Here is a 15877-nt window from a genome sequence, read left to right as displayed (position 1 = left end):
TTACATTTTAACTTAACAACAAAGTTATGCCTTAGATTTACAATCCTTCCATATTTTCCCACCACTTTCCCCCTTTTTATTCTTTTTAAAAAGAAAATAAAGCATTTAAGAGGAAAAAGCAAAACTTTATCAGCCCAGCCCATCTCACAGGATTGTTGCTGTGGGAAAAATAGGAGGAGGAATGAGCATTACATATGTTCACCACCTTAAATTACTATAAAATTAATAAAGGTGGGATTAAGGTGGTGAGCCAGTTTGGTCTAGTGGTTAAAGCACCAGATTAGAAAGCAGAAGACCATGAGTTCAAATCCCATTTTAGCAATAAAAGCCAACTGGGTGACCTTAATCAATCACTCAATTCATCACACAGTATTGTTGTTGCGGTGGGGAAAATAGGAGGGAGGTATGTTGGATGTGTTCCTGCCTTGAGTTATTTATAAAAATAATAAAGGTGGGATTCAAATAAGTAAATAAATTAAAATATATATATATCAAGAGAAGCAATTAAAAAACTCGCTGTCAGAATGCATTCTAATCTGTAGAGTTGGACCTTTCAAAAGCAGAGTTCAGAAACCAAAATGCAAAGCAAGTTGATCTGACCCACACCCATGGATACAGCCACAATGCCACCGTCCCCTTTAGCATCCAGTTCTCTAATCCCAATGAGCAGCTTTTCACTGCAGAAACATCTCCCATTGTGGCATCTATGAACTCAAAGGAAGCTTCTCTAAAACCCGTTCAAAGGGAGACGGGGATGCACCTGTGAGAACAGGGTTTCTGTTGCCCTCGAGCACCACTAAGTATCTCTTTCATTCCTTCTCTCCTTCTGGGCTGCTAAACAAAAGTATCTGCTGGCTTCTTAGCTTGGAAACTAATTTTGCTCTATCATTGAAGCCAGAATACTGTATACAATATAGTGAAAAATTGAAATCCAGACATTTTTATTTTATTTTGTTTTATTCAATCACTATGGTTGCCCATATGTCTAAAGGTAGCTAACAGCATTAAGAATGGCATTTAAAAAAAATAATAATAATCCAGAAACCACCTAATCCCCCCACCCCCACACTCACACACACATTAAGAGACTATATAGCACAGGATCAAAATTCACATAAACACTAACGTTGTGGCTCACACAGTATCCTGGCCCATGAACTGCTAGGTCATCAAGGCCTTTTTAAAGGTCAGACAGCTCAGGACCATACAGATTTTGGGGGTGAGGGTGGGGATGTTGCTCCACAGGGCAGGAACAGTGACCAAAAAGGCCAGCTTCCCAGGTCTCGAAAGATCAACTATCTTCTGGCTTCCCATGTATGTGTGAGATGGGTGGGGTATCAGCTTGACTGATTGGTAAGCACCATGCAACATGTTACTTGATCTAAAATGTAAAGTACTAGCTGTCGAAGGAATCACAAATGATAACACAGATCAGAAAGTCCCTATTTCAGGAATCTAAAGTAAAATTCTCCTTATTTATCCCAGATTTTTCATTGTGCTAGATTTCTAAAATTGAACATGTTGGGAGACTCAAATCCTATCAGGAAATTATACCCACTGGCATAGATACTCTCAGTATGCAACCACTTTCTAGAAGACCAAGGAAGCATTTTCAGCAATTAAAAAATGCCTTGATTTATAGAACAGCATGGAGCTAGATTAAAATCAAGGGGTAAGGGGCTCATTAAAAACCAGGGTGCTTTGATCCAATGCAGGGATCACTCAAGGGCCCCGCCTCTTTTGTGTGTCACCATTGTAATTTCAAGGAATCCAGACTAATTCCCCTCATTAAACAGCGTCCAATGCAGTAAGCTTTTCGGGAATATAAAAATAGCTTTTGCTCTCTTCACAACAGTCCAAATCACATAAATAGCAAAACATCTTACATTTTTTGGTGGATCCAGACCATCACTTTTACAAAAGGGTTGGAGCTAAATCCAGGATGCTTCTGCTTAGAAAGTTCTTCCTGTAACTGAGACCCTGAAGTAGAGCCACTCCCAAAAGTAGGCAGTATAAGCACAGATGTGTGCAAATTGTTTTAGATCCATTGAGTCTATTGAGTTTTGCTTTGTGGTTTCTGATTCAGAAGGATGGGGGGGGGGGGACAAGCAGTAAGTATGATTTAGGACTTCAAAATTCACCCTTCCTTCTACAGTGACCTTAAAGGAAACATACCTTCCACCCCCACCCACCCTCACCAGTAAGTGGGATAACATAATGATTACGGAGAAGCCTTGATTTCATCTAGCCATTCTTCACCAAGCTTTGATGCTTCTACATACCTTCTGTAATAGTAAAAACAGCTTACTAAAGGGTATTTCGAAACAACTGAGATAATAAAAAGAATATTTTTGAAGGTAGATTTGCATATATACCTTACAAAATTTACTAGTCCTTACAACATACACATATATTCAAACACTACATATCAAAGAAGGTTTTGCATTTATATCGTCCTTTCTTCCAGGAGTCATAGTGGAATACATAGCATATTTTCTGTCTATTTTTCTCCAGAACAACAATCCTGTGAGGTGGGTTGGGCTGAGGCACCCTCCCACACCTTCATTTCAGCATGTAGAAGATAGCAGTAGATGGAAACAGCCCTATCCATTTCACTAATCTCATTCACTTAAAATGGATCTTTCATAGGTGTTTCTGGCTAGTCTGCTGGTGGAGCACATAAAAGCAAAATATGATTAGCACAGAAGAATATAAGAGGAACTGACCAAAAGGTTTCTTTCTTTATCTGATCCAGCTCCTTGTCTCTCAATAGCTGAGTCTGCACAAATTAGATTAAAATTGGGGAGGGGGGACTTATACATTGGGGTTCAGCATATTGAATGAATTCCATTCATTATATTAAACCATCATGTGATGTATTTATTTGAGTATAGCGGAGAAAATACAGAAAAATTGCATTTTGTTAACCTGGCTTTTGGGTTTAGCATGTTGAATAATACTAGCAGTTCAAAGCAAACTGCCCTGACTGTTCACATGTTACCAGTCATATGTTCAACATTTTCCTAATGACATTTAAAACCCTAAACAGTTTAGGAACCCACTATTAAAAGGGAATTTGTCCCAGTATATGCAAGCCTGAAAATTAAAACCTGCAGGGTGGTTCCTCCTTGGCACCTCAAGGTTAGGAAAAGTGGGGGCAGAGAAAAGGACCTCTTCTGTTGTGCAACCCCAAAACAAATGTCCCTTCTTGGAGACCAGGATAAAAGCCACTTTGCTTACATTTCTATGACAAGTAAAGACTTTTCACTCTATCATTTGGAATTTAATAACCTCAGTCTGGTAATGCCCTGTTGATTCTTGTCAACATCTGTGTCTCTTGATTATGTTAGTAGTGTAATTGCTGTGTTTTACCCCCTTATTTTATGGATTGTATCCTACCCCATCCTAAGGACAATGTGCTAGCTATAAATATTAATAAATTAGTAAACTCAATCAAGTGTAGCCGCTGGATTCTTGCAAAGAGGTCTACCAGCAAGGCATCAAGGCAGATTCTCCTTCCTACTGCTGCTCCCATCCATTAAGTACATCGTTTCTGAACAAGTCAACTGCATGTAGCCGTAATAGTTAATGGACACTGCTGCATCTTTGCCATGCTTTAGCTTTTCCGGAAAATAAAGGGGCTTCTTCTAGTTTTGGAAGGTCCTTCTAATGGGATTTTTAAATGGCAAGGGTGCTGCAGCTGGTATGCTATGTGGGAAATATGGTTCCTCCTTAATGTCTTCCTATAAGGTTTGCCACCTCCTTCCTTGCAGCTATAGATTTGTAACAAGAAGACACCTCACTTCCCATGAGAAAGAAGATAGTTATGATTTTGCATTGGTTACCAAGGGCAGAAAATCCAGAGTAAAGTGAGAGCAACCTAGGAGGAGCTACACAGGTTCAGACGAAAGGGTCCATCTACTCCATCCTCAGTATTCTGTTTCCAGCGGCAACCAACAGCAATCCCTTGCCTCCTACTCCTAGTAAGATCCAAAAGGCTTCCAGGTCCTATTTTTGGCTTCAGCACTTGCAATTAAAATAAATTATCTTGAGAGACAGAGAGGCAAATCAGTGAACTGATCCTCCATGCTCTAAAAAAAAAAAAAAAAACGAACTTTTGCATCTCATCCATCTCAAAAGATGCTCTACATTTTACCTGCCACCCATCAGCCTTTAACGTTGTTAAAGACATTTCTCCACCTATCAGCTGGAGCCGGACTGTCTTTGCACAGATTAGACAGGAAGGCAGGAAAACTCCGCAGGCAGAAACAACCCTACCGGTTCCTATCTGAAGACAACCAAGCGCTTGTGAAAATGTCACCAGCCTGGCATCCTCCTAACACTTTCAGGGATAGACTGTCTCTGAACATGGAGGATCTCCTTCGGGAAATCGCACCCAACCGTTGGCTTCCCCGTAAGGGGCACGTACAATACTAGACGACCCACCTCCTTACCTGCACCGCTGCCTCCCCAGGACAGCCTTCTAATCCTTCGGCGGGATAGACTTCGGTGCTCCCGGGCATTTGCTCCGAGCACGGAGAGCTTCCCCGAGACGGGACTTCCAACTCCAGAGCTGTCTGGGTCCCTTCGGCTCCTCCAGGGCTCCCGGCACTTTCCGGCATAGCTCCCACCAAGAGGTGCCCTCCGCGCTCAGCTGCTCCGTCGCCGGTCTTGCTCCGCGCCCGATCCTGCAGGAGCTGCGCATTGGGCTTCCCCCAGCCCTGCCTCTTCATCTCTCGGCGCGGAGCAGCGGGGGCGACGTCCCCTTCGGACTCGGCTTGGAGGAGGAGGCGGGAGCGGTTACCGCAGCGAGACCGACGGCGGGGTTGGGGCTGCCACGGGACTCGGGGACCCGCGCTGGCATCCCAGCGCCAGGCAAGAGCAGCCTTTGAGTGAGGGGGAAGAGAGGAGCTGCGGCTGCGGCTGCTTCCCCCGCCTGAGTGGAAGGACCTGGCGGCGGCAGCGGCTCCTCGGCGAGAGGGGCTCGGCTCGCGCCTCCTTCGCCTGCTGAGCTGTCACTGGTTTGGCAGCAGGAGGAGGAGGAGCCGGAGGCAGCGGCAGCGGCGTCCCTCGCGTTCCGCTATAGTACAAAAGGTCCAGGGCTCCAGCCCGCTTATTGCCCTCACTGACGGCGCCTTTTGCCGGCACTTCTTGGCGGGTTCGCTCGGCTGCTCGCCGTCTCCTTGAGCTTCGGGCCGCCGCCGCCGCCGCCGCCGCCGTCTCCTCGTTCTCGACTACGGAGGTTTCGTCCGGCCGGACGGTTGCCTCATGCTCAGTCGCGCCCGCCTCCCCCCCGCCCCTGCCCCGCCGCCCCCGGGGACCGGCTTCGGAGCCAACTGGCCGCCTTTGGCTTCCCCAAACCCGGCTGGAGCGAATTTCCTGAGGCTTCGGAAACGAGAAGAAGCCGCAGCCGAGCCAGAGAGCGGCCGGGCCGGGTTCTTGCGAGCCCTCCAATAAGAAGTGGCTCAGGCGGTTTCCATGGAAATGGTGGCAGAATGGGGGCGCGCGCGGGCTGCTTATTGATTCGAGGTTCCGGGACTGCAGCAAAGCGCCGCCGCCGGGCGAGGAAGGAACTTTCGGTGGCGGGGACGAAGCGGGAGGCTGCCTGAGACCCAAAGCGGGTCCTCTCCTCTCCGATCTCAGGGGTCGCGGAGAGCCCCTTTTGCAACCCCAGGCCACGGTCCCTTGGCTGGGCTCTTCTTATCCCTTGCTAAACCGGTCTTGTCTTTGGCCTCGCCTGCCTAAAGGGAAGCGAAGCGGACCACGTTTTGCACCACAAGGTAGCCTCTGATTTAGTTGGCTTTGATCTGACATTGGCAGGAAGTGTGAAGCGAGTCAACTGGAGTTTTTTTTTTTTAAAAAAATATTTATTTATTTATTTATTTATTTATTTATTTGTCAAACACATAGGTATAAGATAACAGATATAAGGATAAGGATAAGTCGGGTGAAATCTACTTACCTTAACTACCGGTTCGGAAGTGCATGTGTCACATGTGCACGTGGACCCTCTGCGCATGCGCAAACCGTTCTGCGCATGCACAGAGGGTAAAAAAACAGGTTACTTCCTGGTTAAAACCAGGAAGTAACGACGACCGGGCGAGTGAGCGGAGCCTCATGCTGCCGTCGCTACCGGTTCTCCGAACCACCCGCCGCCATCACTACCGGTTCGGCCGAACCAGTCCGAACCGGTAGCATTTCACCCCTGGGATAAGGATACAAATAAATGGGAACAGTAGGAAGGGACAGTAGGTATGTTGGTGCTTTTATGCACGCCTCTTACAGACCTCTTAGGAATGGGGTGAGGAATGGGGTGAGGTCAAGAGTAGACAGTCTAAGGTTAAAGTTATGGGGCTTTGGGGAAGTAACCACAGAGTCAAGTAATTTAACTCAAGAATCGTGATTAACAAAAACATAGCTTTCTACTGCGGATGTACCCAGCTGCAGTCTTAATTCATTGGAAAAAGCAGGCTAGGATGGGCAGGAGCTTCTGGCTTAATCATGAGCTTAATGTTGTAAGCTATCTAGAGTCGCCTTGTGGGGAGAAGGGTGGCAAACAAATTTAATAGATAATAATTCCTTGACCCAAGTGTAACCAGCTGATTATAAGGCATGAGTTTTCAGGACTCTGGATACTGGCTCAGGCAATTGGCTGCCGTTGACAAAGGAATGTTATGAAAATATGAAAATATCACACGCACACATACTATACTATAACCACAAACAACAAAAGGGCAGTTTTCATCCTACTACCAAATTAAGCTGCCATATCTTAAGGTTCTTAAGGCCAGTCTCTGTTGCTGTGAGGAAAATAATAGAGGATTATGTCCATTGCTTTGATCAATATGAACTTCAGGGTATATATCTAATAAATAAAATTGAAATACACTGCAAATCCATTTTGGATAATATTGTTGACTCTGTTGGCAGCTTTGTATCTCCCATCCCCTATAATATGGTTGTGTTTTGTTTGATTATTTTCTTTTTATTGGAGGTTTGAGGATTTGAACCTTGGGATTTCTCTTCCTAAACTGATCATTCAGGTCACTGTTTAACATTCATCTTTTCCAATCTGTTGTCTAGTTTGGTTAAATGGTTAAGGCACCAGGCTAGAAATTAGGAGACTGAGTTCTAGTCATACCTTAGATATGAAAGCTGGCTGGGTGACTTTGGGCCAGTCACTCTGTCTCACCCACAATGATGTCAGACTTGGATGAAAAACCCTTCAGTCAATTCCTGTTGCAACCAATAGATCCATATTCAGTTGATCTAAAAAACTCTTTTTTTTAAAGAGGACCCTGCACTTATGAGAAAATGCTAGGAAAGCAAAAAATACTCGTGTCCTCCAGTTTGGTTCAACTACAACAGTCCAAATTTGATACCAATTTGATTCATATATGCTAAGCCATAATGGGGTTTTGTTTTAGCTTAGTGGGTTGTTTGTGGGTTATTTGTCCTAGTTAATAAACAGTAACTGATCATGTATTACAATGTGCAAATCTAACCATTTGTTACTCAAGTAAACGATGACATCATGTGATGTACAAACAGCCAGTAGTGGTTGATCAATAAACTGGAAAGTTGCTAATATGCACTGTGAATTCAGCAACTAGATTTGAAATTGAACTCTATATATTCATATATATGAATGCAATCATTATCTTGGTATGTGAAATGAACCAGGCCATCGTCATAAGACATATATAGTTTTGGCATACCAGTAGAACACAGCAATTATATTTTGATAACCCAAGGTTAATGTTTAGGATGTTGTATGTGTAGAGAGAGAGAGGGAGGGGAGGAAGGGAGGGAGGGGGAAAACTAGACCAGTGGTGGGTTGCCCCTGGTTCGCACTGGTTCTATAGAACCGGTAGTAAAACTGGCGGGAGGCTCCGCACACCGACACCAACATCATCAAAATGCTTCTGTGCATGTGCAGAAGAGCGCATGTGCGCTTGCTTTGCTTGCGCAAACATGCGGCCCCACTGCGAACCGGTAGTAAGGTAAGTAGAACCCACCCCTGAACTAGACCACCTGTGACCTCTTTGGTCATTGTTTCAGAGATATTTCTTTATCAGATTCCTCAATGCCTTGAACAATAGCAGGGTTTCCAAAGCACTTGAAAAGTTGGAATACCTTCAGAGATGTATCTCCTTGAAAATACGCCATGTTGAACTGTATAGCAACGTGATGGCAAACCTATGGCACGCGTGCCAGAGGTGACACACAGAGCCCTCTCTGCTGGCACGCATGCCGTCGCCCCAGGCTGGATCTCGGTGGCGTTTCTTTCGTGAGCTTCTGTTTCCCTGCAAATGATGAAACAGAAGCTCACGAAAGAAAAAGATCTCATCTCTTGTCACACTGCTGGTGTTGGGAAGCCCCGCCTCCCGCCAGCCAGCTGGTCTTCGGGTCTCTGATGCACATGCATGAATGACTGTGCATGCGCGCGAATATGTCCACGCATGTGCACATTCACACCAGAGGTGGGTTTCAGCAGGCTCTGACCAGTTCTGGAGAATCGATAGCAGAAATTTTGAGTAGTTCGGAGAACCAGTAGTAAAAATTCTGACTGGCCCCACCCCCATCTCTTCTCTGCCTCCCAAGTCTTAGCTGACTTAGCTGACTGGGGATTTTGCACTAACCTTCCCCTGGAGTGGGGTGGGAATGGAGATTTTGCAGTATCCTTCCCCTGCCACGCCCACCAAGCCACACCCACCAAGTCATGCCACACCCACCAAGCCACGCCCACAGAACCGGTAGTAAAAATTTTTAAAACCCACCACTGATTCACACGTCTGGGCATGCACACTCATGTCTGCGCATGTGCACATTTGCACATTTGCACATGTACATGCATACACACGCACATATCCACACATGCACGTGTTCGCACGCACCTTTCATTTTGGGCATGTGCACATGCGCAGTTTGGGCACTCGGTGCCTAAAAGGTTCGGCATCACTGGTATAGCACAATGAAACATCAGCAAAGGAAATGTTTTATGGCATTCTGTATTCTGTCATAAAGTGTTTTATGATAATTTTTATGTCATAAAGTGTTTTATAAAATTTGCCAAATTTCAATTCTACGGAAATTATGGATCCTAGATTTTGGATGCATTCTCAAAAGTAGCCCATTTGAGTACATTGGTTCAAAGCCATTGCCCTAGGATGCTCTGTTTCATCCAGTTGCACCTGTATTTCACAGCTGCACCCAGTCCCATCTCTGTTTAAACCACAGTCAGAGGTTGCAGGAACACAATTGTTAGTAGTATGTAGAAATGTGGATGTACAAAGGTTATACTTCTGTTCCTTTTCTGGACTATACTATTCTGTCAATCATGGTCCAGTGATTCTGTAAAAGTTAGTTCGCCAAATTGGAAAATTATGGTGTTCGAGATGGTATTCCAGATGAGACAAGCCTGTTTCAGAATGAACACCACTCCCTATGTACCACAAACTGTTTCCAATTCAGAAGATTAACTCCTGGAAAAATGCCAGACCACCCTAGAGCAGCCGGATCAAAAGGAAGTTCTATTCTCCTAATAGTACGTTTTGCTTATGCTGAGTTCATACCATTGGAAAGGGGACAAATCAAAGTCAAAGTCTTTAATTGGGGGCAGGGTGGTTTGATTTAAATCGAGTTGATTTAAATCACAATTTAAATCATGATTTAAATCACTAGTAAAAAGGCTTGATTTAAATCAACTCGATTTAAATCATAATTTTTAAAGAGCAACTGTCATCTCTGCTATTCCTTTGACCCACTGTTGACTCACTGATAGTCCCAGTGTTGCAGAATATACAGCCTCATGCTACATAACTAAGCTCCATTTCATGCTGAATAAACTAAATTATTTATGTATCTTAAATAGTAAACTATCTTAACGATAGATTTTTACCGCAAAAGTTTTTTATTAAAATAAATTCGATAAAAATCAAAAAAATCTGATTTAAATAAAAAAAATCCGATTTAAATAAAAAAATCTGATTTTTTTTGATTTTTTAAAAAAATCATTGATTTTTATTCACCCTGTTTGGGGGTCTAGGGATCCCTTGAGGGGGGTGTCTGTGAATAATTTTTAGGGAATCTGTGAAAATGGATTTGAAAAATATAACAATTTATTTTCCCTAACCTCTAACTGAAATTTAGCTTTTAATACAGTCATGTTATGTTGGCAAAGTGATTTATGGTCTGCAGATTCCAAAAATGTTTGTTAATTTTAATCACTCTCACTATCAAAAAATTATTATGCCCTTAAAACAGTATATATTGTCTTGTTATTGATTTAAGAGATGAGTAAAAAAACACACACATATTACTATACATTTGTTGTTTTTTAACATTTTGATAACCATACTTGAACAATATGGTTTATTTTCTAATACAACCCATATCTATTCATTTTTGGATGGCACATTACCCATTTAAATTCATTTTTTCTGAGGTTTCCCCAAACTTTCAGGGACATCCAGGGCACGAAAAAAGTTACAACCCACTGTTTTTAGAACAAGAAGCAGTCTGAAAGAGCTGATTATTTATGAAGCGTGTGGCAAAAATGTTAAAAAGCCCATCATAATTACATTCTCAATGAGCAAACATGAAACTATTTACTCTATTTACAAATTCAAAGGTAGACTATTTATACAGTCAATACGTGATGGTGTTACATTCAGAAAATCTCAGAAAGTCTCTGAGGTTTTCCTGATATGTGCTCAGAGGGCACTACTCCACATCGCAACTACTATTCCGAAGAGGAGAGCTTTTCCCATTTATGAAGGAGGCTAGTGCACCTGCCATGTTGAGTCCTAATTCTATTGAAGATTGATCAGGTCTTACAAGGTAGATTTAATCTTTTTAGTTCAGCTGTAAAGCAGGGAATATTGTGCCACACAGGAGGAGCAATAAAAAAATCATTCTTGCATCCAAGCCTGAAGCAGATTAAACTTGTTATCCAGTCAGTTTCTGACAGTCCTAATAGGTGGATAGCATCATTGATATCTGCATTGATTGGCAGGTGAATATTACTAATTATTTTTGTATACTCTTGCGATATAGTGTTTTCCCTTCATGGGTGTGGTGGAGGAATATGGCTCAAAACTGGTAACCAGAAATGGGGGTAGATCTTATTGTGCCCTATATGATGCTCACAATGTGATTTAGCGGTGTATTGATCAGTTGGTTATGGCTGCTATTTATCCAGACCGAGGAACTCAGCTATTGAAAAGACAAGGCCAAGAGCTGAAAATCTGGAGGAGGTAGTATACTGGAGGTGCTCATAGTAAAAATTACTTCCTTTAAATTGTGGCTATTAACAAAACAGTTGCTGAATGTCATACTAATTGATGAACCAATTAGGCATTGTTGAATGGATTAACAGCATTAACAGCCCTACACACAGCATATGTAGTGTTGTGCTTAAGGTATTGGATTTGGATTGGTGAAATTCAGGTTCAAAACTCCAGTGGACATAGAATTCACAAGGTGAGTTGGGGCCACCCTCTCTCTTTTTCTCAGTCCAACTTACTTTGCCTGTCTATCAATCACTCGTGGTTCTGTCTTAGGACTCTTAGAATGACTTTTAGAGTCATTCTTAGATGAAGAAGACCACCAGGAAAAGACATCTCAACAGCCAGATTCCATACTTGCAAGCTTTAGCAACTATGCCGAGCCAGCAAAAGATCCCACCATCTTTGCTTGGACCCAAGGACCTGATCTAGATTATGCAGAGACTTTTCTACCCTGTTGTTAAAGCACCTTCATCTACTAAAGACATAAAAGTAGGGGTGAAATCCAGCAGGTTCTGACAGGTTCTGGAGAACTGGTAGTGGAAATTTTGAATAGTTCAGAGAACCGGCAAATACCACCTCTGGCTGGCCTCAGAGTGGGGTGGGAATGGAGATTTTGCAATATCCTTTCCCAAGGAGTGGGGAGGGAATGGGGATTTTGCAGTATCCTTCCCCTGGAGTGGGATGGGAATGGAGATTTTGCAGTATCCTTCCCCTGCCATGCCCACCAAGCCAAACCACGCCTCCCAAGCCATGCCCACAGAACCGATAGTAAAAAAATTTGGATTTCACCACTGCATAAAAGCACAAGATGGAATGCTATAAAATCCTCACCTTTATTGATGATCAGTTGAATCAAATAATACCCTTCCATATTAACCTGCCAAGTGTAACTAGACTTGATCAAGGTTAGCAGTTATCCCCATTCTGATAATTGGGGAGCAACCTGGGCATGACAAGGCAACTGGAACAAAACTGATCTTCTGAAGGTCATCCTTGCTTTAAAAATATCCCTTGCATTTGACTTCAGCCCAACTTGTGATTTCCTTGCTCATTCACATGCATTGATCCTCCAGCAGAATGGTTTTGCATTCTGAACTTGAACTGGATTTATAACTACAAGGCTATCTTGAAGGATTTATCATAAGGAGGCCAGGACACTATTGATTGTGACATTAAAAATACTTAGCTTGGTCTAACCTATTCTATACAATTGTAAGTTCCAACTCACCTGTTTCATGATGAAATCAGTCTTTGTTTGCAGTTCCTTTATTCCTTCTTACAGGCCAACTTGAGGTCATTGCCAGAGAACTGAAATGTTCACTTACTGATGTTTGGCCTATTATAGAAGCTTTGGATGACATCATCTAAAAAGCAATAGATCTGTTGCTTTTTACATTGCAGTTCCTGTAGCTCCAAAGACTAAAACATTAAATAGGAGATCTGAACATTCAGCCTCTAAATCACAAGGACCCAACAACATTCTGATTGCATTGGTATAAAACTGGAGAGAGTTGGCAATTCACCCCAAATCTCTCAGATGAAAAACAGTGATATGCCCATAACAGCAAATTTCATCTTAAGAGGGCAGAGTGCGCAAGTCTTCCCCACAATCAGCTGGCAGAAGTTTCTCCTCCACCAGATGTGTGACTTGGCTTTGCAGCAACAGCTGCTGCCTAATTTTGAAAGCTGATTGTCCTCCTGCTTGGTTAACAACAGAATGAAATCTACACACCATTTGTGAAATGAAAGGCTGTACAATGCAGTTATTACATGCACATTGAAAAACCATATCCATATCCATCCGTTTAGAAGCGGATGGATGTCTGAAGAATGATAATCATTCTTCCCTCACTTTACAACAGGGAGCACCAAGGATAAGCAGCAGGGATGAAATCCAAAATTTTTCCCTACCGGTTCTGTGGGCGTGGTTTGGTGGGCGTGGCAGGGGATGGATATTGCAAAATCTCCATTCCCACCCCATTCTGGGGCCAGCCAGAGGTGGTATTTGTTGGTTCTCAGAACTATTCAAAATTTCCGCTACCGGTTCTCCAGAACCTTTTAGAACCTGCTGGATTTCACCCCTGATAAACAGGCATAAATAGGATCAGCTGGCCTCTGCAGGACTGCAGCTCCTGCCCAGCTTTTCAATAATGTCCTGTCAACTTTTTTCCTTAGGCCTACTCCTATACATTAAGGCATCAGGCTAGAATCCAGAAGACCATAAATTCTAGTCCCACCTTAGCCATGAAAACCGACTGGGTGACTTTGGGCCAGTTAGTCTCTCTCAACTCACCTCACCTCACAGGGTTGTTGTTGTGGGGAAAATGGGAGAAGGAAAGTGGATATGTTTGCCGTCTTGAATTATTTCTAAAAATAATAATGGCAGGAAATAACAAACGAACAAACTTTAACATAGAAATCTTAGTATTTCAAGGATGTCCATGGAGCAGAAGCAGGGGTGAAATCCAGCAGGTTCTGACAGGTTCTGGAGAACCGGTAGAAATTTTGAGCAGTTCGGACAACAGGCAAATACTATCTCTGGCTAATCCCAGAGTGGAGTGGGAATGGAGATTTTGCAATATCCTTCCCCCCAGGGGTGGGAATGGAGATTTTGCAGTGTTCTCCTCTTGCCACGCCCACCAAGCCACGCCCACAGAACCAGTAGTAAAAAAAATTGTATTTCACCACTGAGCAGAAGGGTGATAAAATAAAACCCTCAAGATGGCAACCACAAGCCAATAATTAAAGTCCTGTCCCTTTTTATATGCCATATAAGGACACACATTAAAAAGGGAGCGGGGGTTGGATTCAATTGTGTAGTTGCCATCTTGACTGTTTTGTCACACATACCCCAAGCATGTCCAGTTTTTCATTTCCTTCTAACATGGAGACAAGAACGATGGAATTTTTTTAAAAAAAAGTTTTTTATTTTAAACACATTAAAATAAACACAAAACACATAACATACAACACTTATATACATATCATTTTTCTGTTGTTATCAGCTCATTTAAGGTGATCCTTTCTTATTATTACATATATTCTAACTTTTTCATTAATCTGCTTAAACAATCTAACTTCCTTTATATCGACTACACTATAGTTTGATCTTCAACACAATCTCCTTTTTTTTTCCTTTCCCCCTTTTTTCTTTTTCTTTTTTTCATTTTTCCTTTTCTCCCACCAATAATACCATCTGTGCCACACTCTATAATAATCTATAATCTATAATAATCTGTATCCTCTCTTTTGTTAATTTCCTTTGTTAACTTGTCCAGGACTTAATTAAAAAAATCCTCGAATGCGCAGAAATGGACGCGATGGGAAATTTTTATCTGCTAACTGGTGGGATAGTTGGTGGTCTACTTGGTGCAACCATTTTAAAATATTGGACTGCTTTCCCCTTCCCACAACTCCTTAAGTGTGCATGAAGATTTGCCGCAATGGAAGAGGAAACAGTTTGCACATTTTCAGAGTGACAATGTTCAGAGCTTTATAAAACCCTTGTAAGACCACACCTGGAATATTGCAACCAATTTTGGTCACCACATTACAAAAAAGATTTTGAGATTTTGGAAAAAGTTAAGAGAAGAGCAACTAAGATGACCAAAGGCCTGGAGGCTAAAACATATGAAGAATGGCTGCAGGATTTGGGTTTGGCTAATCTAAAGAAAAGAAGAATTAGACAGAGGTGGGCTGCTGCCAGTTTGGATCGGTTCACCTGAACCGATTCTTCCGATTCTGCACAGTTTGGACAACTGGCAAATCAGACCACCAGCTAGCTCTGCCCCCACCCATTTTTTGGGCTGAAAAATGGCCTGAAAACAGCCCCAAAAAAGGCCTGAAAAAGGCCCAAAAATGGCCTGAAAACAGCCAAAAAAAGCTGGCTGTGAAAGGAAGAGAAGCCAAGTGAGCTGCAACCAGATGTGTCCCGGGTCCCCTCATCCCAGAAGCAGCAACCTCACACTCTTCCCCTCTCTGCTAGCACCCTTCTTTGCACAGGATCACCCAGCAACGGAGAGGGAGAAGGGGGTGGTGTTTCTGTGTGGCACTCTCCCCTCAATGCTAGTGGCCACCGCTGCCCTCTTCTCTCTCTCCCTCTCCTCTGCTGGGGGATTCCATGAGAAGAAGGGGATCTGGGTGCAGCTTATCCAGCTTCTCTTCCTCTCGCAGCCAGCTTTCCCAGTCTAGCTTGACACATTCTCTCTCTCTCTCTCTCTCTCTCTCTCTCTCTCTCTCTCTCTCTCTCTCTCTCTCTCTCTCTCACACACACACACACACACACACACACACACACACACACACGCACCAGTGGTGGGTTTCAAAAATTTTTAGTACCGGTTCTGTGGGTGTGTCTTGGTGGGCATAGCATGGCTTGGTGGCCATGGCAGAAGAAGGTTACTGCAAAATCCCCATTTCCTCCGGATCAGCTGGGACTTGGGAGGCAGAGAATAGATGGGGGTGGAGCCAGTCAGAATTTTTACTACCAGTTCTCCGAACTGCTCAAAATTTCCGCTACCGGTTCTCCAGAACTGGTCAGAACCTGCTGAAACTCTGGCACACACACACAAACAGGTTGGATCTTT

The 15877-nt window shown here is 43.2% G+C and overlaps 1 protein-coding gene across 6 annotated transcripts in view; it reads right to left on the bottom strand.

Moving 5' to 3' along the window:
• The window catches only part of TSPOAP1 (TSPO associated protein 1), a 72437-nt gene extending 66982 nt beyond the window's left edge, over nt 1-5455 (bottom strand). For 4 of the 6 annotated variants that reach the window (XM_034420994.3, XM_034420995.3, XM_034420996.3 and 1 more), the window contains exon 1: nt 4455-5455. In XM_034420994.3, coding sequence (XP_034276885.1) covers nt 4455-4733 — 279 coding nt within the window. In that variant the 5' untranslated portion in view covers nt 4734-5455. Of the gene's footprint in view, nt 1-4446 lie in introns of all 6 variants that reach the window. The other 2 variants (XM_087888975.1, XM_034420999.3) reach the window with 2 other exon arrangements.
• Nucleotides 5456-15877: the final 10422 nt, after the last annotated feature.

The sequence above is a fragment of the Pantherophis guttatus genome, chromosome 1 (assembly GCF_059756535.1).
Source record: "Pantherophis guttatus breed Tessera chromosome 1, ASM5975653v1, whole genome shotgun sequence".
In the NCBI taxonomy this organism is placed as follows: Eukaryota; Metazoa; Chordata; class Lepidosauria; order Squamata; family Colubridae; genus Pantherophis; species Pantherophis guttatus.
The sequence above is the reverse complement of the archived record's forward strand: the minus strand, read 5'-3'. Positions and strand labels throughout refer to the sequence as shown.